Raw genomic sequence first — 26,241 nt, 5'->3', positions numbered from 1 at the left:
CTGTAGTCCAAAATGTAGGGTTTTGAAAGGGCTTTAATTTGGTACCTGTCCGAAGCCTGTATCTCTAACCGTTTAGGAGATATCGAAGGTTAAAGTTTTCTAACCTTTCTCCGTCGATATCCAGCCTTCATCCGTCGATATCTCCGCTTCTATTGGGAGTAGAGGGTCGTCATTGTAGTCCAAAAATGTAGGGTTTTGAAAGGGCTTTAATTTGGTACCTGTCCGAAGCCTGTATCTCTAACCGTTTAGGAGATATCGAAGGTTAAAGTTTTCTAACCTTTCTCCGTCGATATCCAGCCTTCATCGTCGATATCTCCGCTTCTATTGGGAGTAGAGGGTCGTCATTGTAGTCCAAAATGTAGGGTTTTGAAAGGGCTTTAATTTGGTACCTGTCCGAAGCCTGTATCTCTAACCGTTTAGGAGATATCGAAGGTTAAAGTTTTCTAACCTTTCTCCGTCGATATCCAGCCTTCATCCGTCGATATCTCCGCTTCTATTGGGAGTAGAGGGTCGTCATTGTAGTCCAAAATGTAGGGTTTTGAAAGGGCTTTAATTTGGTACCTGTCCGAAGCCTGTATCTCTAACCGTTTAGGAGATATCGAAGGTTAAAGTTTTCTAACCTTTCTCCGTCGATATCCAGCCTTCATCCGTCGATATCTCCGCTTCTATTGGGAGTAGAGGGTCGTCATTGTAGTCCAAAATGTAGGGTTTTGAAAGGGCTTTAATTTGGTACCTGTCCGAAGCCTGTATCTCTAACCGTTTAGGAGATATCGAAGGTTAAAGTTTTCTAACCTTTCTCCGTCGATATCCAGCCTTCATCCGTCGATATCTCCGCTTCTATTGGGAGTAGAGGGTCGTCATTGTAGTCCAAAATGTAGGGTTTTGAAAGGGCTTTAATTTGGTACCTGTCCGAAGCCTGTATCTCTAACCGTTTAGGAGATATCGAAGGTTAAAGTTTTCTAACCTTTCTCCGTCGATATCCAGCCTTCATCCGTCGATATCTCCGCTTCTATTGGGAGTAGAGGGTCGTCATTGTAGTCCAAAATGTAGGGTTTTGAAAGGGCTTTAATTTGGTACCTGTCCGAAGCCTGTATCTCTAACCGTTTAGGAGATATCGAAGGTTAAAGTTTTCTAACCTTTCTCCGTCGATATCCAGCCTTCATCCGTCGATATCTCCGCTTCTATTGGGAGTAGAGGGTCGTCATTGTAGTCCAAAATGTAGGGTTTTGAAAGGGCTTTAATTTGGTACCTGTCCGAAGCCTGTATCTCTAACCGTTTAGGAGATATCGAAGGTTAAAGTTTTCTAACCTTTCTCCGTCGATATCCAGCCTTCATCCGTCGATATCTCCGCTTCTATTGGGAGTAGAGGGTCGTCATTGTAGTCCAAAATGTAGGGTTTTGAAAGGGCTTTAATTTGGTACCTGTCCGAAGCCTGTATCTCTAACCGTTTAGGAGATATCGAAGGTTAAAGTTTTCTAACCTTTCTCCGTCGATATCCAGCCTTCATCCGTCGATATCTCCGCTTCTATTGGGAGTAGAGGGTCGTCATTGTAGTCCAAAATGTAGGGTTTTGAAAGGGCTTTAATTTGGTACCTGTCCGAAGCCTGTATCTCTAACCGTTTAGGAGATATCGAAGGTTAAAGTTTTCTAACCTTTCTCCGTCGATATCCAGCCTTCATTCGTCGATATCTCCGCTTCTATTGGGAGTAGAGGGTCGTCCATGTAGTCCAAAATGTAGGGTTTTGAAAGGGCTTTAATTTGGTACCTGTCCGAAGCCTGTATCTCTAACCGTTTAGGAGATATCGAAGGTTAAAGTTTTCTAACCTTTCTCCGTCGATATCCAGCCTTCATCGTCGATATCTCCGCTTCTATTGGGAGTAGAGGGTCGTCCATTGTAGTCCAAAATGTAGGGTTTTGAAAGGGCTTTAATTTGGTACCTGTCCGAAGCCTGTATCTCTAACCGTTTAGGAGATATCGAAGGTTAAAGTTTTCTAACCTTTCTCCGTCGATATCCAGCCTTCATCCGTCGATATCTCCGCTTCTATTGGGAGTAGAGGGTCGTCATTGTAGTCCAAAATGTAGGGTTTTGAAAGGGCTTTAATTTGGTACCTGTCCGAAGCCTGTATCTCTAACCGTTTAGGAGATATCGAAGGTTAAAGTTTTCTAACCTTTCTCCGTCGATATCCAGCCTTCATTCGTCGATATCTCCGCTTCTATTGGGAGTAGAGGGTCGTCATTGTAGTCCAAAATGTAGGGTTTTGAAAGGGCTTTAATTTGGTACCTGTCCGAAGCCTGTATCTCTAACCGTTTAGGAGATATCGAAGGTTAAAGTTTTCTAACCTTTCTCCGTCGATATCCAGCCTTCATCCGTCGATATCTCCGCTTCTATTGGGAGTAGAGGGTCGTCATTGTAGTCCAAAATGTAGGGTTTTGAAAGGGCTTTAATTTGGTACCTGTCCGAAGCCTGTATCTCTAACCGTTTAGGAGATATCGAAGGTTAAAGTTTTCTAACCTTTCTCCGTCGATATCCAGCCTTCATCCGTCGATATCTCCGCTTCTATTGGGAGTAGAGGGTCGTCATTGTAGTCCAAAATGTAGGGTTTTGAAAGGGCTTTAATTTGGTACCTGTCCGAAGCCTGTATCTCTAACCGTTTAGGAGATATCGAAGGTTAAAGTTTTCTAACCTTTCTCCGTCGATATCCAGCCTTCAATATCTCCGCTTCTATTGGGAGTAGAGGGTCGTCATTGTAGTCCAAAATGTAGGGTTTTGAAAGGGCTTTAATTTGGTACCTGTCCGAAGCCTGTATCTCTAACCGTTTAGGAGATATCGAAGGTTAAAGTTTTCTAACCTTTCTCCGTCGATATCCAGCCTTCATCCGTCGATATCTCCGCTTCTATTGGGAGTAGAGGGTCGTCCATTGAGTCCAAAATGTAGGGTTTTGAAAGGGCTTTAATTTGGTACCTGTCCGAAGCCTGTATCTCTAACCGTTTAGGAGATATCGAAGGTTAAAGTTTTCTAACCTTTCTCCGTCGATATCCAGCCTTCATCGTCGATATCTCCGCTTCTATTGGGAGTAGAGGGTCGTCATTGTAGTCCAAAATGTAGGGTTTTGAAAGGGCTTTAATTTGGTACCTGTCCGAAGCCTGTATCTCTAACCGTTTAGGAGATATCGAAGGTTAAAGTTTTCCAACCTTTCTCCGTTGATATCTCCGCTTCTATTGAGAGTCTCATTGTGCAAATGTAGGTTTTGAGGCTTTATTTTGTCCGAAGCCTGTATCTCTAACCGTTTAGGAGATATCGAAGGTTAAATTTTCCATTTTCGTTGATATTCCGTTCTATGGGAGTGAAGTCGTTTGAAATGTAGGGTTTTGAGATGACTTTAATTTGGCGCCAGAATCAGGCCTGTATCTCTAACCGTTTAGGAGATATCGAAGGTTAAAGTTTTCCAGCCTTTCTCCGTTGATATCTCCGCTTCTACTGGGAATTGAGAGTGGAAATTTATGGTAAGGTTAGGGTTGGTATAGAACTACATTGTGGCAAGAGCGCATTCCTGTATCTTAAACCGTTTAGGAGATATAGTAAGTTAAATTCTTTAACTTGTGATGTTAATATCTCCGTTTCTACTATGAATTGAAAGTCGAGCTTTATGGTCAAAGTAGGGTTGATATAGAACTATATTTCAAAAGGGCGTTCCTGTACCTTGAGACCTTCAGGAGATATTGAAGTTTAAATATGCTATCGATGAGGTTCGCTTATGACTTCCGTTTATCTGAAGAGCGCTTCTCAGGAACATTCCGTTCGAAAGGTTAGTCCGCGATGAATAGTTTCTTGCGATCTGATGCCGCTGTTGTTTAAAGTTAAATTGCAGCAACAGTATTGTTATCGGTCAACCCTGAGACCGGCTGCTAACATCCATTTGTGACGTCTGCCGCGCCTTTGCGATTACTGATAAATTCAGTTTTCTTGATTGCTCGCGCGATTTCAAGTGGCCATAATATATGGCGAGAATACATGGCAATATATGGTAATAATATATGGTAATAATATACGGCAACAATATATGGCAACAATATATGGCAACAATATATGGCAACAATATGTGGCAACAACATATGGCAATAATATAGGACAATAATTCATGGAATATATTTTTCGTTACAAGAGTCAATGCAAATTTGCGGCATGCACAATGTAATAATAAAAGTAATAATAAAGTAATAATAAAAGTTCTTTTTGCGAGCTTTGAGTCAGACACTCACCAATGATGATATTGATGATGTCCTGTTGCATCCAACCAGATCCACCAATGTCCGCCCATGTCCGCTGCCGCTCTCCATGTCGCGCAACATCCATCTTGCAGCGTCCCACGGTGATCGCTACACTTTCATCACACTTCCGCGACGCGATCGATACGCGGTATTAGAACGGCGATATTTACATCAATTAGCGAACGTTTTACTCGCCATCGGTGGAAACTTTTTGCGCGCTGCGAAACGGACTCTATAAACTCGATCGGCGATGAGTAAGAACCGTGTGAAAATTTATTGACTCGTCCAACGGATTTTTACGGTGCTTTTCACGATTGCGTCTGAAAAGTCGCGAAAATGTGGGATTATCGATATCTACGAGTGAAATATTCGCGACGCGAATGCACGCGAGGAAAGATTAGACAATCAGAAACCGGTCCCCCTTAGGGAGCGCAAAGAGAGAGGAGCGGGGCAAAGTTTTCACACATTATAGCTCTGTTACGACGAAGCTTATGTTCGCGATATGAGAATTTGGCGAAATGAGAATTTAAGATTTCTTTGTTAGCAGCGCGGATAAAAACGCGTATATTGATAACCGCGGTCGCGGTATTCAAAGGCACGCGAGCGAGGATACCTCAAGCTCGGCATGCACTCGGCGTGCACTGGCGCAATTTCTGTGCGCATTATACGCTACTCGAGACAATATAGGGATCGTAATGAATGGACAATATTGTCAAATAATTCTACAGCCTGTTTTACAAATAAAAGAAAAGTAGCCAACCGTATCGGCATTTATGAGTATGAATATATTTTACACGAACAATTGAATATTGTCAAATAATTAAATCGTTAAATAATTCTGCGACCCGCTTGAAAAATAAAATTAAAGCAGCTGATGACATGTATCGCATTTGTACATATGAATATCTCTTATTCAGATGACTGAACATCAAAAGAGAATCATTCAGTGTTTTAAATCTCGTATGTAATGCAGGCTATTGATCAAGTAATCCCCTAATTGTTTCGAGCAATGTATTTTATTCAACGTCACAAACACACACATGCAAGAATCTATTTGCAATTTGCATTGACTCGAACGATATTTTTTAGTCCCACATCCGTCATGCAGAATTTTGTTTCTCTTTTTATTTTGACTCACCGAAACGACTTGCAGTCAGAGCCGACCACGTTCCGCTTCAACTCTGTAACAAAAAATTCACATTCGCTCATCAGATTTGTACCAACGAGTGCAGGCGAGTAAAAGAGTAGTTTACCCTTTGCGATCGTAATTCAAGTCGAGCCGGAAATTATATCCCAGCTCTAGATCGCCAAGGGTCAAACAGAGGACTATAATAAACTTGTAAACTTACCTTCAAGCCGACTCTGCTTCGCCCGAACCGGATCCTCCGGTGCGGCATCCGCGTCCACCGGATTGCTGTTGCTTTCCGCAACAACTGAAACAGAAAAATCATTTTCCCGGTTGATAACCTGCGGTAGAGAGAGAATATCTTTGATCGGGACCAATCGAAAATACGGATATATTTTGATACGGAATTTTTATCTTTATATTTTTGTTCCAACATTGAAAATTTAAATGGGACTTGAAGCTTTCAAGAGAGCTGATGAGGAACAAGTTACAAAGGCAAAGATCGTAAAGAGTTGAACACAGATGTGTAGGAAACTTGTAAACTTTACCTTCCGGCCGACCCTGCTCTGCCCGAACCGGATCCTCCGGTGCGGCATCCGCGTCCGCCGGACTTGCTTCCCGCAACGTCTGGAACAAAAATTTAGCGTTCTTGGTTGGTAAGCTGCGGTAGAGAAAAAATGGTTGGTCGGGATGAGTGGAGAATATTCGCTACGATTTTTTTTCTTTATTGACATTGAATGTCTAGATAGGAGCTCTTGAAAGAGCTGACGAAAGAAAATGACAATAAGAAGCGGAGACAACAGTTGTGTGCTCTCGAAAATATTCTTTTACGGATGGACATTTAAATTCAGATCCCGTAACAAGAGTAAACAAACTTGAAAGAAGCGCTGACCGAAAACAAAAAGGTCGCAGTCTAAGAAGCGATATGACGTTGAATATTCTACACAGACCAATATTCTCACACAGGAATTGGGAATGATTCAGAATGTTTGATTGAGAACATGATGAATTCGAGATCCACGTCCATGGACCGTTATCCGTCTCTGTCTGGATCAATATCTTTTGAATACAACAACGCAATAAATAGACAGACAGACAGAGATTGACGAGAGTAATTGCAAATTCATAAAGTGATGATTACTAGTCGGATGATGACGGATTGTGAATGCCGAGCGCGAAATTCCGACTTCTTATTCCCGGAAAATTCGTCAAACGTACGCTCTCGTTATCGGAGACCACCCGCGTAATAAATGATTCCACATACCTGGAAACGTGACGTATCGCTGCCGGCGTTCTGCTTCTCGACTGCTGAAGTCCTCCGGATTTCACTCGCTCACGCTTCTAATGCTGATACTCGCGATTCGACCGTAAAGTTAATGAATGAGATGCCGACGCGATGCCGATTGAGTATCTCGAGGACCGACGAGATATATTTCTTTTAATTACACGAGACGGAAGTGACGAGAGCGTCGCGCACGGCTGCTGCTGATGGAATGAGGTCGAATACATGAGCGAGTGCGCGAGTATTATAATACGAAGGGCAAAAAGTGTCGTCGCTCGCGAGCCGATCAACACAATTGGCGCGATGTAAACATTGCGGGGCTCGGCGACGGTTGAAGCAAGAGAGACTTGCCTTTGAGCGTCTCTTGTTTTCTCGAAGGTTTCGGAACGACGAGGGGAATGCGAGGAGGCCTTTCAACTGTACGCGACATTGATGCACTCTATTTATTGATTACTGAAAATAAAGAAAATTACTCTGTCGAAGCATCGGACATTTGTTAGCTTTACGTTAATTAAAAAGGAATGTATACGATTAGAAAATGTGTTAGCAACTAATTGTACAGAGTGTAAGTTGTTGTGACGCCGTTTTCAGAGAATAATTAAAGGTCATGGTAGCGTTAAAGAATGGAATTTCCTCCTATGCGAATTTAGTCGCGCTCTTATTAAATATTAGTCCTATATAAAATGTCGTATTTAAAAGTATTGTTTCGCATTCACGAGATTTTGTCGTGAATTCTGCTCTCAGATTGGATCGCGGGTGAATACTTTTTCATGCGACGGGGAATAGAACGTGAAAATCTTGTATGCCTCTGAATCCGAAAACGATTAGGAGAAGTGAATATTTTTCAATACGAAAGTTCGCATTTAAAAATTATCGATTGCGATTGAATACAAGGCATATTTGAAATGAATTGAATCCTTGTTAATGCGAAGCATTCACTATTGCCATCTCGCATTTAGCGCGGTGAAATTTAATGGGAACTAATACTTTTTATTTTCCCTTTCTTCGGATCAGAAAGCAGAATTCAGACGTATTCAAAATGTCAATACTTTTTAATATGTTTCAGTTCGACATTTTATACAGGGAGATTATCCGCTGCGGACAATAACTCTTCTACTTTTCATTTAATATTCAATGATGATAAATAACATTTAATTGCATTCGTTTGGCTTTTTTTATTTCGAAAATAAGAAAATATACACCGGGGTGAGATTTTACCCATGACAACATTAACGTGATTTTCTTTGATGCTTTTTTTAAAAGTTCAAATATTTCGTCGACTCGCGGGATATTTATAATCGGAGTCTCGTCACGTTAATTACGTGAATAACACGTGCTCCTCCGAGCGGATCGAATGCTCACCGACGGTCACTGTCAGTGCCACGAGCGAATGTCCGGAGCGGACGGGATGCTGAATTAAAAAACAAGACGAAGTGAACGGGACGCGGACAACGATACATCATGCGTCTCCATACATGTCAAATTGTTTATTATAGAAGAGACTTTGATACGGCAATATATATTCGAAGATTTAACATTTAATACGTACTTTTATTTTTTCTGCTCCTCCCCCCCTCTCCCCCGCTCTTTTTAGACCACACGGGCATAGTCTGGCATAGAGATGGCAGAGACTGTCATTGCAGCACGGACATAAACCGCCTGAAAGTGGATGTAGCATGGACTTCCACCATATGCAGATTTTACCACCGAGACCTGAAAGTGGATGTACTATCGTAGTTCCCCTCTCAAAATGGATGCAGATGGCGTCCTTTCCCAGTGCGGAAAGTCGGTGTCGCAGAAAATGTCGTATTGGCCGCTCTCAGGTTACTCTCTGCTCTTACTATAGGAACTCTACGGCAACCCACACGCTCAGAGCCATCTATTGAATTGAATTGAATTTAATTTAATGCACCAGTGCAGCGGTGCAGAATAAAAGAACAGACCATTGATGACAATGAAATCTAATCTATTTTTTTTTTCGAAGATCTTTTTAAACTGAAACACATGGTCACTGACGGCTTCACTTGCTTCACAACTGGCTTTGCTGGTTAGCCTCGCACCAATGACATCGCCCCGCGGGCGGTTGCGAAGCAAGTGAACCAGGATAGCCCTTTCCAAGCTTCTTTCTGCTGATATAGGAAATACGCTATTTCGTGATTCTCTAATAAAGTTACAAATTTTTTACTAACAATAATTATAAGAAATTTATAACAAATTTTGATCAATCAGGTAGTTTTGTTCACCAATACAGGAACGCGTTTATATATCTCTCTCTTTCCCGTTCTCATCGTATCTTTACATTATTTTTATTACTTTCATATCAGTATAACTTAGATTTAATAAATTTAAGTTAAAATAAATGTATGTATATAAATTGTAACTTAAAATAATTGTATACTAAAATAAGCAAAGTCATGTTTTATATATATATTGTATATAATCACATATCTTTGCATATCAAAGAACTACTCTGTGTAATGTAGATCTTTTAGTTATTCCTAGATTCTCTATATACGTTTTATGCGTAAATATCTGTACATACTAAAACGAGAAAGGACTTTTTTAGGAAACTAAAATTAATTTATAATTAGTGATGTATCTTAACGATAAATTCTAAATCTAGCCACACTTTGAAACACCTTGAATACAATTAGATGTAAATAAAAATAGCAATCTATTGCATTGTGTAACTTTAATTCTCAAGTACTCGTATTGGATCAATTTTACAAATAAGCTTTAAAAGTTTAACTTTAAGTCTGCTGAATAGGAAGGAATAATTCATCTTGCTAACACGTATCTCTACTCGCACGAGTACTTAAGGCTTAATTATAAAAGCAGAATATAAAATCGGAACGTAAGTAGGTATCGATTATTCCATAAAAATAATAATTGTATATCGCAATAGTTAGATGTGTAAATATTATTTTTGTCATGTGTATCCGGATCTCAATTATTCATAGTATTTTGTGTGACGAAATGAAATGTAATGAGATGTTTTACACGCGCTTTTTCCTTTACGTTTTTGACACCATTGTATTTGTTTCAGTGCAATTGTAAATATGCCAGAAATAATGCCAATGCATTTACCCAATTTTATACATTTACATTTTCGTTAAATGACATAGACCCAACCAACTTAGCAAATAACACAATTCGACTTTTCTTGTACATTTCCATTAGCTTTCTCGATCTCGATCAGTAACGTGTGAAAAATATCTGCAACAGACTACGGAAGGAAAAATTGACATATAAAAATTTCCAATAAAAACTTATGAAACAAGATCTCATTGTCTTATTTATTACCTCATTTTGCTTCGCACTGGTTTCAAGAAACGCCGCATTCCAGGAATTTGCTAAGCGCTTTCCTTGATCTGTCGTGATCATACGATCTACGTATAGATCTGTTTTGTTGCCCACTAGTACAATTGGGACACTATGGACAATATTGTGATCTATACTTTGTTCCTCTTTCCAGCAAAAAAATACGAACATCAAATGTTTCGTAATAATGAAAACTTACTGTAGCTTTCCAGTGATGTCGAGAAGCTTGTCATAAATAATTTGTACAATTTCAAAACTCTTTGCACTGGTTATGCTATATACCAGGACATAGCCATGGATGTCCATTGAATACTGAGTGGGAAATATACTATATTCATCTTGACCAGCTGTGTCTACTAACTTAAGTTCATAGTCTTGACTATTTACTCGTGTACTTTTTGTAAATGCTACAATATACAAAGAATCTGTTAATACCTAATTATTTAATGTAATCTGAGCATTTACAAATATATCATTAAAATCCAAGAAGAAAATAACGATACAATAATGATATCTCTTACTATTTTCTATTGTAGGGTCATACGAGTCCACAAATTGTCCTTCCACAAACTGTATGCTAAGAGAGGATTTACCTGTTAAAAATTTAATGCATATTAAGATATCGGAAAAGTCACTAATAAATATACATTGGCGCTCATGTGTTATCTTATATCAATCACTCATAACAACATTATGAGAATTGTCTATAAAAACAAAAAAATACCTGTAAAATATACAAGTATAATTATTAAAAATTAATCATACCTACAGATCTGTAGCCCATAATAGCTATTTTCCTCTGCTTGGGCGGCATGTTTTAGCATTTACAAACTGAAAGGCAGCAAGGATATTTGATGAAAGCTGGTGCATAATCCAGTTAAAACCTGTAAATAACAGGAAACTTTGTGTGACCGCAGAGTTTCCTTATTATTAGATACATAAATGTTCCAAAGCCGTCTATTGTGAGGCACTGTATTTTACATTCATAGCAATGTTACTATGTGATACTCTTCTCACTGACGAAGGACAACAATATAACAGCTGATATTGTAATGTAAACGAGTTCAAACGCATCGTTTACTTGATATTTATGTTCTAACGACGTAACGACAATCGAAACAGAGAGAGAGAGAGGAGAAAGAGAGAAACAGAGAGAGAGAGAGGAGAAAGAGAGAAACAGAGAGAGAGAGAGAGAGAGAGAGAGAGAGAGAGAGAGAGAGAGAGAGAGAGAGAGATCGAGTGGAAGAGAGAGAGAAGAAAGAAAGAGAGAGTCACAGTTACACACTGCTTGCGCCTGCGAACAATCTGTCTTTAACCGCGACACCGTTTACACAAGCAATGCTTTCCTATATTGGCGAAACTATCCTATACACGTTTATCGTCCGTTCACCCGCCGAGCGAAAATGATCGACGTTTATTACTGACGACAGAATGCGACAGATGTGCTGTCCACTTGCGACGCGAGAACATGACGGTGTATATATCGACGATCGCTGCGTACAGATCGTGAGTGAGAAAAGGAGAATAAAAAGAAACAGACGATACACGCGTATACGGCGGAGGTGCGTCTTACATCGGTACACGACGATCCTGGATTACAAGGCGGCGGTGGCGACGTTCCCGAGGAATTGCGCATAGATCGACAACACGGGAGTCACACCGCCCCGTAGAAAAACAAATACGTTCCCAACTACTAATTCCCAACTACGCACTGTTTAATGCACGTACGGATGCACGCGTTTGCAATGCCCGTGGGGCGACAGAGAGGGAGACAGGAGAAGGAGGGAAAAAGAGAGAGAGAGAGGGGAGAGAGAGAGGGAGAGAGGGGGAGAAAAAGAGAAAGATGACGTCAATGATCGTACAGGCTACGTCTCGCTTTTGCTGATAGCGCACTCCGCCGTATCATTACGCGTGCATTTCTGAGCCACGCACGGACACGACGCACCGGATGTCCGTGGACTTGTCCAACTTCTAACGCGAGCACATCCGCGAAGGCGAACGCTCTTCTGCGGTTGCACCTTTCACGCTTCTCATACACGACCCCTTTCCTTTCTTTCAAAGCTCAATTTTATATATTTTATGTTGAGCGTAAAAAGTACGCGTCAGTCGGGTGCAATGAGATGACTCTGATTTACACGAGTGTAGAACAGAGCAATCAGCTTTCAATCTATTTTTCAGATCGCCAGCCGTACTTCAGCAGAAAGAGAATGTTAAAGACCGAGTGCGGAATCTAGAAGCACAATAATTAATGCCGGCGGTATAACCAGAATTGGTTATAAATCGAGTAAAAATGATAATTATCAGCATACTAAAACGCTCCGTATCGTATGTAGCAGAGAGGAACCTGAGAGTGGCCCACACGGTGTTTTCGGTGACACCGACTTTCCTCCGCGTATTAGAGACCCTAGAAGTATTTCTTTTGTTAGAAGTAATAGTTTTATTCGTAAGATAAAATTCGTAAGTAATTGCAGGACGATATTGGTATGTAAATATTTGTTAAAGTATTTTACAATAAATTAGAATGAGAAAAAATAAAATTTTCTCACTCGTTGCCAATTGATCACTCGAGGAACGTTCCCAAACATTTCGTCGGGGGAAAATCAATAATTCCCTGTACGAGCGGCAATCCGCATGCTCATGAAATCTCTGCCTGCAACGTTACAAACGTTGACATACATACGGGTCTTGAAGATATGAACGAGCGAGTCTGGCTGTAGGAAAAGATAGTCCGATATGCAATGGTTGGCCAACGGGGAGGTTATTCTTGATGCTGTGACAGTGTTCGATCATGTTAAACCAGAGTTGACAAAAGATTGACAGCTCACACTGTAGTTCGATTTCATCTGATTTAGTCCATATTTAGTTAATATTCTTTGCGCGCGTAAATATATATGTATGTATACATATATGGGCCACGTTTCACCCGCTTATTGTAGTTTCTTTTTTACGGTATTATTTTATTATCTCGTCCGCACGACTGTCCACCTAGCAATTTGCGACCTGTTCGTCATTTGACGATATGATGCCAAACACGGACGTTTATGACAATTTGTACCTGTGAGTATCCATATTTTTACGATACATTGTCAGTATCCGACATCAAGTATACGCTCGATAAAGTTGTTAACTCAATATTTCGAACTAATTGTTAATCTTATCTGTCATCTGAAGGTACGTCACTCCGGAGAAGTTTTTTGTGGAGCCGGTTGGGACCAAAGTCCTGCTAGTGGTCGATAGAGTGAGCGAGCAGATTTATACGCAAGGTTAATTAATAGCTGACTGTTTGCCTTCTGTGTTAATCAAGCGAATTAATGGCAAATTTACATTCTTGTCGCAGCTGGCACAGCTAGTCAAATTCCAACAACTGCCAGCCGCCGTAAGATATGGGGATTGGTGGGAACTATACGCCTCTTGGCGTGTCGTTACCTCATCGTCATTATGGACGCTCAAATGTGCGGCACTATAGCGGGCCATCAGATTTTCAGAATATCCTCAACCGACATGATACCTTACTCAAGGTCATCTCTCCACTTGACCTTAAAGGAAATTCAAAGTAATTCCACATACATGGAGATGATAAAGTCTGTCTTGAATACACCGCACTTTTACTTCAGCTACACCTATGATCTCAGCCACACCATGCAGAGACTTCATAACACAACACCTGAGTTCTTACAGGTAAATATGCGTACGTTGGAACACAAGTCTATAATTACTCTGTATGATATCACAAATAAGCAGGATGACAATAGAACCATGTCATTATCTAGATGCCGCTTCATGACAGAGCAGATCCTAGGTTCGTGTGGAATGCCTACTTGTTGCAGGACCTAAGTGCCAGACCAGAGCAGTACAAGTTCTGCTTACCCATTATTCACGGCTGTATCCTTTGATATATGTGCACACGTGCAGTGAATTCGAAATGATGCACATGGTCCTTCCATGACCTTAACGTTGAAATCTATGCAGTCATCTCGCTAAACACGGTGGTCGTGAATGGCATAGCGTTCAATTGGGGTATCGTCTCTAGACGCGGTATACATCGCGCTGGCACGAGACTGTTCTCGCGTGGTATAGATTCCACCGGGAACGTTTCCAATTACGTGGAGACGGAGCAGCTGGTCGAGGTGAACGGTGATCGTAGTTCCTTTGTGCAGACGCGCGGATCAATTCCTCTGTTTTGGTATCAAGCGCCGAACTTGAAGTACAAGCCGAAGCCGCAGATAAGTCCTCACGAGGACCATCAGGGCGCTTGCGCTCGACATTTCGATGTACAGATCTTTCATTATGGAAGACAGATTTTGGTAAATCTGGTGAGTTTGCTTTCTCTCTCGTATTACGTAATTAATTGACTGTTGCTCAAAATTAGGGGATCACTTAAAGTAGCCATATTTCATCCGATGGATGTGTCATATATCATATATTTTCCTTATCTAATCTCAATCTCTTAATGGATATATATGTACATAAGTTCGACATCTTAGATATTCACTCTTTTTTTTTTTCTTCTTTTTAACTAAAAGATTAAAACCATCGAAAATTAAAAAAGTAAATTAATTAAAAAAAGCTTCACTTGTTAATGATCCACTAAGGAATGTTCGCGCAAACGTGAACATTATTAATGTTTCGAGCAGATCGATCAACATGGACCTGAAGCTCTTCTCGAAGAGGCATATCGCAATTTAGTCCAAAGAGTCAACAACCAAAACGTTCGATACGAGGCTTTCGATTTTCACGCGGAATGCCGAAGATTGAGATGGGATAGATTGAACAATTTAATGGACCGATTAACGCACGATCAAGAACAGATGGGTTACTTCCTGTTGATGAGGGACGGTGCGTTGCTCTCGGTTCAGGACGGTGTTTTCCGTACAAATTGTATTGACTGCTTGGATCGGACGAACGTTGTGCAAAGCATGCTGGCTAAGCGAGTTCTCAACGAGGTATTGAGCAGATTGGAAGTGCTCAGGAAGGTGGAAGATCATCCTGCGTTTGAGAATCTTTTCAAACAGGTGCTAATGATGTTAGATCATGTTCTCAAACAATATAATGGAATCACAATCTTCTCTTGGTATTTCCAATATTTAGTATCTTTTAACACATCTTTGCTACCATCTTCTATTAAGCCGTCCTCCACGGATTCTATGTTTTTTTATTTAACAGGCTTAATTTAGACGTAGAGTAAAAAAATTATCACTTGATAACAACAACGATGCAAGTGTTACGCATCGAAAGAGATTTTTCTTCGAAATTTTTCTTCTCAGGTCTGGGCCGATAACGCAGATGTAGTGAGCATACAATATTCCGGCACAGGTGCGCTGAAGACGGACTTTACGCGCACCGGCAAACGCACTAAACTGGGTGCTATGAAAGACGGTCTAAACTCGCTGACGAGGTATTACAAGAACAACTTCGCCGACGGATTCAGACAGGTAAGTGGAGAATCTTTCGGAGAAATTGTCGAGTATCTGTCTCCGATGAGACTACAATTACGTCTCGTGTCGCGTAGGATTCGCTGGAGCTCTTTCTGGGCCGCTACATCGTCCAGGACGGCGAGTGCACCACCGTGCAGTGTCCCTTGGAGTCCGAGCGAAACTGGCGTTACGCTACATTCCCGCTTGTCCTCATGGTCGCATCCTCGATGCTGATCGCGCACGTAATCTTGCCGTCGCGTTACACAACGGAAGTCTTGTTGTACATGCTGTTCTGGGCCGGCATGGTAGCTGGCACCTTCGCTACGATTATCCATCACGGCAAGCAATACGTCGACAAGCCGAAATTACTCTAGATACGGTTCTACGATGTCAAATTATGTATATTATGCGATGCAGCAATGATGTGCGATAAGCGCGTAGAATTATCATTTGGTTAATCATCGGTCAAAATCTCGGCTCTCGTATCATACGAAAATAGGTAGATTTCATCGTGTGACATACTAACGACGCTTATTCACCGCAAATTAACATTGTATCAAGGTGATTAATGTGTATGTGTGCGCATGCACACGTTACATTTCCATTTCCGCAATTCGATATTGCTGGTGTCCGCATTTCCGTAACACCGACTGAAGGAGGTCGTCGTCCTCGTCGAGTGGCATTTTTATTTGCGGTACAGGGTCTACGCGAGAAGTGTCGGTGTCTCATTATTATGTTATTATGCCACGGCGATTTTTGCACTTTCCGCATAATAGGTGTAGTAGAGTAACACAGTTCTCTCAGAGTTTCGTAACGAGCTCTTGTAACATATTATAGAGGCTCGAGCCTCTAGTCTCTCCGGCAGCGTTTGCGTGTGTGATCAGGGCGGCCGCGAACAAAGCCAGACCGCAAAGAACGTGCTTGGGTGCCCACCGTCCATAGATAACCATCTGCAGTGTGAGACCGATTTGTCAGACGGGAGCAGACTAATGAATACAGGCTGTACCGGGGATTGAAAGAATCGTTTCCGATCTCTGTGATTTTTGTTGGTCGTTGGAACTTTTGTAAAGTTGGAACCTTCTGCGTACAGATATATATTCGTTGTTGTCTCTTTGAAATATTTTGCGATCTTGAAAAATAAACATTTCCTGTTTAATATCTCTCTGTTTGCAGAGTTTTTATATTAGAATTATGTCATGTTTATACCTTTCATTTGAAATATAATATTTCTCACGGTTTAAAAGGATATAGGTAAATCACAAGAATAATTTTATAATAATGATTTACAAATAGTACCACGATAGAATTTATATTTATTTCCAAATATAAACTATTCATATCCAAATATAGACTATTCATTTTTATTAATTTTGTATTTTATAAATCAACTGTACGGAAAAGATTCCAACATATCGCTTTCGGTGGAACCTTTGTTTATGAATCACACACGAATATAATCAGTTTCCTAAAAGTATAAAATAATGCAGAAAAATAATTAAAATCTTGGTGTGAACGAAGGTTCCATATATATGAACAACATGAACTTTTTCGTAATAAATCTTAGTCTAATTGTACATTCTCTTTCAATTGACTATTCGTTATCGGAAAGTAGAATAAACCTGTGAAAGTTTTCAAAAAGGCTTTATAATTAAATAAGCTCGTATAAACGAACCGAATGCATCACTTGTTTGTACGGGTATTCGTGATTCGCAAAGTGCTTCGTATAAAGTAGAACCTAACGTTAAGTCAGAAGCCAAACCAGAACGTACGAATTTCCGTAGATACAAAATTATGAAAGCCAAAGCGCATAACGTTTTTAGAATATATAATATATATATATATACATATATATATTATATATATATTATATATATTATATATATATATTATATATATATTATATATATTATATAACGCAATTTTATGAATTAACATCTATGTAGATGTAAACGAGGAATATATCACGCATTGAGAGAGTATTTTTTAATATTTCAGAGGTACGCCGCCGTTAACAAGAAAAAGAAACCTTAAGTAGACGGCGGGGTTTATCCGTCGACAAGTGTTAATAATTATTCCTCTTGCGGATTTTCGAACTATAATATGATGTTAATAATAAATAGGTAAATTATACAGTCAAGCACTGTACAATCTTAAAACGTTATAATTATTGATCCTTATCATGAATTAATATTAATTATAAATATTTAAAGTACAAGGAAAATAGAATATTTGAATATACATAATACATATAACGTTTATTAAAAACCTGCATGTAATCATATAGAATAATATACAGCAGATTATTTAATATAATTTAATATAAAAAAAATTAATAAATATTAGATTAAATATAATTTCATTATAATCTCTAAGCTCGATTTTTCTCGATATTGCATAATATTTCAGCCTAAAATTTTTATAAATCTATTAAATTGCCGCGAATAATTTGAGATGAGAGAATTGATGTTTTATTTACAAATACTTTTATCGTATATCGCAACAGTCAGTTGGCATTTATAAAGCTTTCGAAAAATAAATGCATGATTATATATTATTACAATATCAGTTGATGTGCGCGGAGACGAAGATATACACATTCGTACAAAATGCACAAGAGATTCTCGCATAAGCGTTGCTCGCGCGAATAAGAGATACGCCGATAAAGTACATTATAAACCTTAATATCCTAATTAACAATTTAACAATATGTATATAGAAAAATCCATCGTGTACCTATCGAAGAGCGAAGCGAGCCCATCGTCTCGTACTCCCGTTAGGATACATCGCTTGAGAAAGGCCTCTTTCTTTAGAATAATTTGTTGTTATTTACAAAATTTACATATGCTTCTGCTCACTTTTCTTCTTGAGTATCTGATCCACAATTTTGCGATAACGTATCATCATTGGTTTGTAGATCTAAAAGAAAATCGATTGAAAGATCATCGATCACGATGACAAAAAATCGCGAAAAGTTTAATTTAAAAAATTTATTTTTATATATATATATATATATATTTTCTTTTTTCTGTTTCAACTTACGGATTCAGCGTCGTCGTAAGGCTGGCACACGAGAGTCAGTTCTGGCAAGCAACGAATGATCTCGTCAAAACTGCAGCTTTCCCGAAACAAGCCATGTTTCGCTCGATATGCTGCTCCCATCATAGCCGAGTTAGCTGCTTCCTATTGTGAGATTGCGACGTGTCCGATAAGAATAAAATAACTGACGAATTATTATCGCTGTACACCTACCAAAACGTAGACTGGAGAATTGAAAACGTCAGCGAGAACTTGTAACATAGCTTTGTTGGTGGACGCGCCTCCCGTTGCGATTACCCGCGTGTTAGGTCCTACGCAAGGAAAAGGAAGAAAAGACTCAAGTTCTCGATGGTACAACAACAACAACAACAACAACAAGAGGCGATGTACGATGGCGATGACAGATCCGCGAGAGAAAGAAGGACTCACCGACGACAAATCCAAAGTCCTCGGCGTGCGCTCTCTTCGCGACGAATTGACCTTCGATCAACGCTCTTACTTCCACTTCCTTCGAGCTGTACCGCCAAACCTCGTCGTTGGCCTTGTTGTATCTGTAATCCCCGATCACAAAGGGCAGGATCTCTTGCATGTCAAAGTACAGAGCGAAGTTGCCAAAGTTCCCTCGCGGTGTATTATCCAGCAACTCGTTGAATATCCTCCAGCAGCCCTGAGCGGCTTCGTTCCGTATTCTCTCGCGCGTCAACGAACCGTTCTTGAAGCTGCGCAAACATATAACAACCGTAAATCGTCAGCATCATGCCTGTGCCGTCATCGCGCGCTCACAAACCGGGCAAACGCGCGTCGCTTACCAGAGCAACGCCATGTAAGCCTGATCGTCCACGGGATTGCACAATACGTGACCGTCCGTTGTGGCTTTGGGCTCGTTCAGCCACAGGAATAGGGTGTCGCTCGTGCCCAAACTGCAAGCGATATCACCTTGTTTCAGCTTCATACCTACGTATCAGTTTTCACCGTCAGAGCAATTGTTCGCACGCGAGACATTCCCGCTGCTAATGGAGAACCGCCGTCGGGTTTATATACGCGCAGCATTACATACCCACCAGGGAACTTGGATTGTCGCCGGTGAGCGCGATAATCCGGCATTTCTCGTTGAAGCCGAATCTTTCCACAAAATAAGGCGAGATCGGGCCGATGTCGCTGCACGATGAGACAGGCTCGCCCAGTTTCTCTCTCAGCCCCGACGCGCAAGTCTGTCGAACACGTAATACGTTAAACACAATGCGCCCACGTTGAGCGCAAACACGCGTGCACGCGCGTGCAATAACTGGAAGAAAACAGCCTCAACGCGCACGGTATAATTGAGTTAACAGTATTTTACAACCGCGCGCGTCCGTTTCTCGACATTAACGTAAAGCTGCCGCCTCGACGACAGGTCGTCCTCGCATCTTCGTAGTAATCGATATTAAATTGCACGTCGTTCAGTTTAGTCAATTCTTAACGCGCTTGGGGAGAAGTCACTCCTTACATGTGACTTGCGGTAGCGGTAACGCGGTTACTCGCCGAATCGATGATACGCTAAAAAAAATGCCGACAACACAGAGTCGCATTGTTTGTCTGACGACTCGTAATTTTACCTCCAGCAGCATATCGTCCCAGTCTTTGGTGCGGATATTCAACAGATTCATGCCCGAGCCGTCCGCCCAATCGATGGGCGCGTAATCGCCCAGGAACAAGGAGGCGAGGAAGCTGCTCACCAGCGAGATTCTCTGCATGCGGAGGAGAATAAAGCGTGTGAGAGCGATAATGTCACTCGGCTCGCGTGCGTTTCGGAAGCGGCGCGTGACGCACGCACGCGGCTTCGATCATCGAGATATAATTAGAAGCATTAAATCACACACGATTACGGTTACGTCGGAAGAGGATCCTCCGACGCGAGCCGCTCGAAGTGTCATCGAGAAGACACGCGCGCGTTTGTTTGCGCGTCGCGAGGCGGTGAACGGCGGTGGATCTGTGTGCGAATTCCCGACTACTGATTGTTATAACGAAGCCACAATAGCGTTACACGCACATTCACACACACACACACACACACACACACACACACACACACACACTTCGAAACCAAACGACAAACTCAGAGAGAAGCGGCACGTTGCAGCGGAGCGGTAACGGTAAACAGTGATAACAGAAAAACTCAATCGGCAAAACTGGAATTCGTTGACACAACGAATACCTCGCAACGCTTGATCGCCCCGCTCTCGTTTCTTTGTTCTTTCTTTCGAGTCGAAGGAAGCGGCGAGTGTTTATTAGTGAGTATACCTCAGTGTTGCAGTAAGCTTCCGGCTTGGTGCGCGCTATTTTCGCTATCTGCGGCCCCGAGAACCTTTCGTATGCGCGTGAGCCCGTTATCTCCGCCAATCTCTGGAATCATCATCGAACTTATGGGTATACACACGTGGAGAATTTCTCAGAGAGCTGTTAACATTCGTTAACACACTGACCAAGTATACCGTACTAGCTTGTAACATGTTTGAAGCTGTTTTTACGAAAGAATAGGTGTCAATAAGGCCGTTTTTTGGGTTGGCTTTTCGATTGGCTTGATACTGTGAGAAATGATTACCGTTGACGTATCTCACAGTATCATTTTTACCATTGAAAAAAGTTTTCAGGCTTAACCAGCACAATCCGGTGCAACTTCCAAAATTTCGAAAATGTAAAAAAAAAGAATTTTTGACCCTTTTTGCCAATTTTTTATAACCCCACCTTCGTTGCAAGCCCAGTCATCACCATTCTCATTATCAATATTATTATTAACGCTGTTGTGTGAGATTTGCGACATTACAACTGCCACGGGATAGTCGGGAGAAATATAAATATCTTTGTTACACTCTAGTCTAAAGCGACCTCTTCGAATATCTGGCCGACTCGCTCCTCTCTTCCTTATTTTTCACATTAGTTACAACGTCGGTCGGTCGCTCGCGAACGTACTTCGCGCCACGGAAGATAACTCGCCGCGAAACTCGCTGCTGCCCAATCAACGTGTTTGAGTTTACAGGAACTTTAACGTATCCGATCAGACTCGCGTTTGTGTATCTCGCCTCGTCGCGAGAGAAGTAGCAGGTACGATCTATCCTCTCTCTCTCTCTCTCTCTCTCCGTGTAGACAAGTCAGGGAATGCTTACGTGAGGGCCGCCCACGATCTCCTCCAAAACGCTACATTCCTTGGACGTGCTGGAGTCCATCCACACGGGCGAATGGGTCACGGAAAACGACGTGGCGAATTGCTCGTGCAAGAATTTGATGGGGTCCAAGCGCTGCAAGCGATCCCGGCTGCCTTTGCCCCAGTAAACCGTGCCATGTTGCTGTGATTCAATCATCAAGGTGTGCAATGCGATATTGCACGTCGCTTGTCACTGAGCTTTGCGAGTAATTTGTCTTACTCTCGAAGCATCCAGCCGCTCTCGAAATTTCCTCGAGTGAAAGTCCGTTCGGAAAACGGAGTGACAGTCCGGTCGCTCCGAGTCGAGTAACTTTTTTTCGTGTCGAGTGAATACTCCACTCTGAATCGCCGAGTGAACGTTCGTATTCGAAAGTAAAGATAAATCCCACCGCGGCGCGGCGGCGTACTCTATCGTCGCACAGCAAAGTCCCAATTACCTCCTCCTCATGACGATTCTCTCGAAAAATTGTCGAGAGATCAAGCTTGACTCGTCACTCGCTTTTTTCGCGGGGATTTCACTCTCGGTAACTCAGAGCGCCTATTACCTGCGCGCATCCCGAAATGGCCGCTACTTTGCTAAAATCCACGCCGCACACGCGTAATTTGTCGAGTATCATGTCTAAGGCCTTCACCCACATCAGGGAGGGCACCACCGCGACGTGAGGCACCTCTTTGCTCTGTATGACTCCTCCGTAGCTTCTGCAACGTTAGAAAGTGAGCGAACCCGCAAAGAGGATCAAGCTGATCGCAAGTTGGGCTCTCGCTCGGACGTACCTAAACTCCGGTAGATCATTGTCGAATTGCACGCTGGTCTCGTGAAGCACGGCGAGATCATCGTCAACCACCACAGCTTTCAGCTAAAATTAGATCAAACGTCAGGAGGCTCAATGAAGGGAGAGAAGTGATCTCGGCCGAAGTGAGTGGCCGGAGCGCGTTGATCAGCGCGCGTTCACCGCACCGACATTCGCTTTCGCGCGATGAAAAATTCCCAAATAAATCCACGCCGCCGCGCTGTCCAGTCCAGTGTGTGTTTATTTTCTCGTTTGTGAGTTTACCGACGATCGTGATCGATCGCCTCGTACGCGGACGCGCGCGCTCGCGCATCGCCAGACGGCTTCTCGAAAATATCTCTCGTAACTGTACGTGCAGATAAACGAGAATAATATCGTGGCGTAACAGTGCAATAGAGGGACGTGCACTAACACGCAGCTATTTATATTATCGCGCTGGTGCAACGCGGTACTTGTAAGTTAGATCCTCGCACGCGCGCGCTCTTTCTCTCTTCGCCGCCCTCTCTCCTCTCCTCTTGCCGCTTCGTTCTCTCTCTTTCTCTCTCCCTCCGTCTTCGTCTTTCTCTCTCTCTCTTTCTCTCTCTCGCTCCGTCTACCGCATTTTTACGGTAATATGTCAAAGTGTGCCCCCGCGATATTAATTATCGAGAGGCTCAATATTCCTATCGCGTCGCACTTTTGCCGCTTCGCGCGATAGCGCTTCTCTTCGCGCGTATCTGCTGACGGCGCGTGTTATCGCGCTATTAGATAATAGTGACCCGGCGAATAGACGTCTGAGCGCCTCGCCGAGCGCCCCGGACTCGACTCGCTCTCGCTCGTGTTTTCTGCGTAGAACCGCGGAATACCTTGCGAAACGATGCGTCGCGTCGGACAATGTTTTCAAACACGCGACACGCGCGCCGAGAAAACTCTCATGTCGCCCGTATTTCCGGAGCAAGTGGGAATCGAGCCGTTGCGACGAAAACAGAAATCAAGAAGTAGAATAAAGAAAAAAACGAAAAAAACAGCGGTCTTTGATATTTGCGCTCAGTGAGTGATGCAATTGAGGCTAAATTAAAGAAAAGAATAAATAAATATCGAGAGAGATCTCGCGAGCGTTTTAATATCCGCGCTCGACGAATTACACAATCGAAACGAAGCTAAGCGGAGACACTTTAACGATCGATTCGGGTCTCTTCGTCGGTTCGAGCAAATCGGCTGAATTACGGCGCAAAATATTACGATGGAACACGACGTTCTTCACGAAAGTTCGTGCGTTCTCACGGAGCCAATTAGTACCGCGGCCGCGCAACACACACTCGCTCCTTTTTTGCCAGTAATCTCCTCGGTAATACCGTTCTGAGGAAATGAGATCTGTATCGCGTGCATCTGTTCGATCTAATTACGAATATCCGAGCGCAGCCGGGAGTCGAGTGTCGCGAGCCTAATTGGAAATTCTCCCGCGATTCTTGATCACGAGAGAGAGAGAGAGAGAGAGAGAGAGAGAGAGAGAGAGAGAGAGAGAGAGAGATCGCCTTTTCTTCGGAACGGAAGTGACCGACGCGAAGTTCTCGCGGCGCCAATTTGCAACGATGCGAGTGCCAATGTGTACAGGATGAGTCAACCTAACGTTAGATTCCAAAACCAGAGTAAAATTCGTAAAGAATGAGTCGTACCGTTGGAATGCGGGCCACATTTGCCTCTTCCAACCACACAATTTGTGTTTCTCCAACCTTTTCTCCTCTGACGTAAAAAAAGAAAAAAAAAAAAAAAAACAACAAACACCTCAGAAGCTAACATTAGATGATTCGCTCGGTATATCCTGCGTCTCTTCGTTATCGCGAGTCCCCACATAAACATGACTGTCGCGTCATCGATGTGCCGATTCACCGAAATCTGATTTCATTCGCGCCAATTTCGACTTCGTCTGTCTCTTTCGGAAAAAGCGCGTAACGCCGCGCGCTTCGGATCAATCAGATCCTTGCGATTCTTCGTCGTCTCTCGCCCGTCATTCTCGAGGAACGAGAACGATTGACGGTCGAGCGTCTATCGACGACTATCGATGAACTTAGGAAGGCGGGTTCCAAAAGAATAAGAAAGAAGACGACAAAATAAGTCCGGATCGCTCAGTCGGCTGATCCGCCGAGTTGTTGACCTCCGGCGATCTTACGTTCCAGCACTTTTACCGTTCCAGCCTGGCATCGGCCAGTGTTGGCCGTGCTGTTTGCGTGTTTCTCTTCCTATTTCCGGGCAAACACGCAGCCGACGTACTTGAAAAAGCGATCTCTGATCTCCGATCTCAGCGGCCGCACGCGCTGCCACGTCGTCCGCTCTAGCCCGCGCTGTCAACCCACGTTGACGACTGTCACCGGGGACACAAGAAGACTGCGACGAATCGACGCATATACACACACACACACACACACACACGCGCGCGCGCGCGCGTACACGTGCACACCGCTTCTGCAACTCGATTTTTGAACATGTCTCGTCGCGCGTCTTAGCAGTGAGCCACGACTGCGAGAGGAGTCGCTTATCAGTCGCCGCGCGATTTTACCTGCTGCGTGCTCAAGTCCAGGCCCAGGTACGTCGCTGTCGACGGCTCCGCCGCGTCCATGGTCTCTTTCGGTGTCTACCCTCGTGTAGCGTGGTACAAATCAGCTGTGGGATCCTCGTGGGGATCTTCGTAGGCTCGTCGGCAGGAAGACACACACGAGACCGCCGTGACGACACTCGCTCGCGGCGGCGTGTCTGCGCGCCGCTTTGCTACACGAGAAACTAAGTGCGAGCGAACGCGCCAGCCTGTGCGTGGCCCACGTACATCCTCGGCGTGACCAGACGTCGTCGTCGTCGTCGTCGTTGTCGTCGTCGTCGCTGCCGCCGCCGTCGTCGTCGTTGTCGTCGCGGTCGCGGTCGCGGTCGTTACTTTACGCGCTGTTTCGCGCGTACGCAACGTGACCTGCCAGGAGAATCTTATCGTGCTTTCTACACTGAGCGAGGCTGGCCCGCCGTTATGTAACGCGCTCTCGCCGGATCCGCTTGGAAATCGCTGGCGCGACTACGCCGGGCGATACTGTGCCCCGGACACGTTGCCTCGCGTATCTCCCCGGAATCGACATCAGCCTGAGGTAAAGCGGTCACGTCGCGGCGGAGGCGGCGGACGTGTCAGGGCGCAGGTCAGGTAAGAGGAGAGTGGATATCACGCGAGAGCTGCTTTACCGACACCTTGCGTAGGTGTATCACCTGCGGCCCTCACCTGTCTTCAGCTGCAGCTGCGACTGTTATCCGAGGAGCTTGGCGAGAAGTGGCTTGGTGGGTAACCCAGGTCGTCGCGACGGTGAACGGAAAATCCGAGCGAGAGTGCGTCCTCGTCGATCCTGAGAGGAGCGGCGGATCCTGAGGGGGAAGGATTTTCCCGGGAACATTGCCGAGATGTCGCTTGTCTTAGAATCGCGCGAGCGACTGGAAGCGCGCCAGTTTCTATCAACGTCGATTAAATATTGAGCTGAGTTCGAGTCTGAACGGAGCTTTTAAGCTCAAGGTTCGATCGACCTTGCTGGGAACGGACGTCAGCGGCGTAATAAACGGCAAAGTCTTGTTGCCGGATCAAAACTGGAATGTCTTGGAATGAAATTTTACTCGAGCTCGAGCGAGATTCTTCATTCGCGCACAGAGCGAATTCTCCGCTGCTGAACTGCCGGGCGAGTATTTTCACGCGGTATTGAAGGACATTTTCGCTTGGCTTTCGATCGATTGAAACGTTCGCACATCAGCAGGTAGAATCCGCTCTGAGCTCGAGTGAGGCTCTTCGCTCGTTTTCAATGAGACGCCACTCGAAAAAA

General features: G+C 43.2%; 3 protein-coding genes and 1 long non-coding RNA gene across 17 annotated transcripts; 2 read left to right on the top strand and 2 right to left on the bottom strand.

Moving 5' to 3' along the window:
• Positions 1 to 9,094: 9,094 nt before the first annotated feature.
• On the bottom strand, positions 9,095 to 12,361 carry Rheb (Ras homolog enriched in brain). Of its 12 annotated transcripts, none has more exons than XM_025305933.1 (6): positions 12,343 to 12,361; positions 10,768 to 10,882; positions 10,520 to 10,591; positions 10,198 to 10,405; positions 9,981 to 10,110; positions 9,095 to 9,903 (listed from the first exon to the last, which is right to left on the bottom strand). In XM_025305933.1, exons 2-6 carry the CDS (start codon positions 10,820 to 10,822, stop codon positions 9,814 to 9,816), a joined length of 555 nt encoding a protein of 184 aa, XP_025161718.1. In that variant the 5' UTR covers positions 10,823 to 10,882; positions 12,343 to 12,361; the 3' UTR covers positions 9,095 to 9,813. The 12 variants fall into 12 exon arrangements, with proteins under 12 accessions (XP_025161718.1, XP_025161715.1, XP_025161721.1 ...); XM_025305930.1 differs by lacking the exon at positions 12,343 to 12,361 and adding an exon at positions 11,861 to 12,075; XM_025305936.1 differs by lacking the exon at positions 12,343 to 12,361 and adding an exon at positions 11,861 to 12,060 and having other exon boundaries at positions 10,764 to 10,882.
• On the top strand, positions 11,497 to 12,228 carry LOC112590147 (uncharacterized). The gene is made up of 2 exons (XR_003114034.1): positions 11,497 to 11,560; positions 12,177 to 12,228. It is a non-coding gene; the product is annotated as an uncharacterized LOC112590147 (long non-coding RNA).
• A 310-nt stretch (positions 12,362 to 12,671) lies between the features above and the next one.
• Sac1 (phosphatidylinositol-3-phosphatase SAC1) lies at positions 12,672 to 17,159 on the top strand. Of its 2 annotated transcripts, none has more exons than XM_011143529.3 (8): positions 12,672 to 13,055; positions 13,170 to 13,261; positions 13,336 to 13,676; positions 13,769 to 13,880; positions 13,968 to 14,311; positions 14,633 to 14,941; positions 15,263 to 15,430; positions 15,508 to 17,159. In XM_011143529.3, exons 1-8 carry the CDS (start codon positions 13,018 to 13,020, stop codon positions 15,784 to 15,786), a joined length of 1,683 nt encoding a protein of 560 aa, XP_011141831.1. In that variant the 5' UTR covers positions 12,672 to 13,017; the 3' UTR covers positions 15,787 to 17,159. The 2 variants fall into 2 exon arrangements, with proteins under 2 accessions (XP_011141831.1, XP_011141830.1); XM_011143528.3 differs by having other exon boundaries at positions 12,675 to 13,055; positions 14,633 to 15,010.
• A 615-nt stretch (positions 17,160 to 17,774) lies between these two features.
• LOC105184635 (xylulose kinase) lies at positions 17,775 to 25,307 on the bottom strand. Of its 2 annotated transcripts, XM_011143530.3 has the most exons (12): positions 24,957 to 25,307; positions 22,404 to 22,486; positions 22,175 to 22,328; positions 21,592 to 21,771; positions 20,729 to 20,830; positions 20,044 to 20,175; positions 19,506 to 19,659; positions 19,258 to 19,402; positions 18,878 to 19,167; positions 18,662 to 18,759; positions 18,452 to 18,592; positions 17,775 to 18,328 (listed from the first exon to the last, which is right to left on the bottom strand). In XM_011143530.3, the coding sequence occupies exons 1-12, from the start codon at positions 25,014 to 25,016 to the stop codon at positions 18,248 to 18,250; spliced, it is 1,620 nt and encodes a 539-aa protein (XP_011141832.1). In that variant the 5' UTR covers positions 25,017 to 25,307; the 3' UTR covers positions 17,775 to 18,247. The 2 variants fall into 2 exon arrangements, with proteins under 2 accessions (XP_011141832.1, XP_011141834.1); XM_011143532.3 differs by lacking the exon at positions 20,044 to 20,175 and having other exon boundaries at positions 18,150 to 18,328.
• Between the last annotated feature and the right edge of the window lie 934 nt (positions 25,308 to 26,241).

This window comes from Harpegnathos saltator, unplaced genomic scaffold, assembly GCF_003227715.2.
Source record: "Harpegnathos saltator strain DR-91 unplaced genomic scaffold, Hsal_v8.6 scaffold726, whole genome shotgun sequence".
NCBI lineage: Eukaryota > Metazoa > Arthropoda > Insecta > Hymenoptera > Formicidae > Harpegnathos > Harpegnathos saltator.
The sequence above is the reverse complement of the archived record's forward strand: the minus strand, read 5'-3'. Positions and strand labels throughout refer to the sequence as shown.

What these genes read in the sequence shown, in the direction of transcription:
- Rheb (XM_025305933.1), bottom strand. Translation starts at nt 10,822, where the DNA reads ATGCTAAAACATGCCGCCCAAGCAGAGGAAAATAGCTATTATGGGCTA. An exon ending in TGACCCTACAATAGAAAATA is followed by an intron (nt 10,406 to 10,519) that starts GTAAGAGATATC and finishes TGTATATTGTAG; the next exon opens with CATTTACAAAAAGTACACGA. An exon ending in CCAGTGCGAAGCAAAATGAG is followed by an intron (nt 9,904 to 9,980) that starts GTAATAAATAAG and finishes TTCCTTCCGTAG; the next exon opens with TCTGTTGCAGATATTTTTCA.
- Sac1 (XM_011143528.3), top strand. Translation starts at nt 13,018, where the DNA reads ATGATGCCAAACACGGACGTTTATGACAATTTGTACCT. An exon ending in CGAGCAGATTTATACGCAAG is followed by an intron (nt 13,262 to 13,335) that starts GTTAATTAATAG and finishes TTCTTGTCGCAG; the next exon opens with CTGGCACAGCTAGTCAAATT. An exon ending in CAACACCTGAGTTCTTACAG is followed by an intron (nt 13,677 to 13,768) that starts GTAAATATGCGT and finishes GTCATTATCTAG; the next exon opens with ATGCCGCTTCATGACAGAGC.
- LOC105184635 (XM_011143530.3), bottom strand. Translation starts at nt 25,016, where the DNA reads ATGGACGCGGCGGAGCCGTCGACAGCGACGTACCTGGGCCTGGACTTG. An exon ending in AGATCGTGGGCGGCCCTCAC is followed by an intron (nt 20,831 to 21,591) that starts GTAAGCATTCCC and finishes TGATGATTCCAG; the next exon opens with AGATTGGCGGAGATAACGGG. An exon ending in GGACTTTGGATTTGTCGTCG is followed by an intron (nt 18,760 to 18,877) that starts GTGAGTCCTTCT and finishes TTCCTTGCGTAG; the next exon opens with GACCTAACACGCGGGTAATC.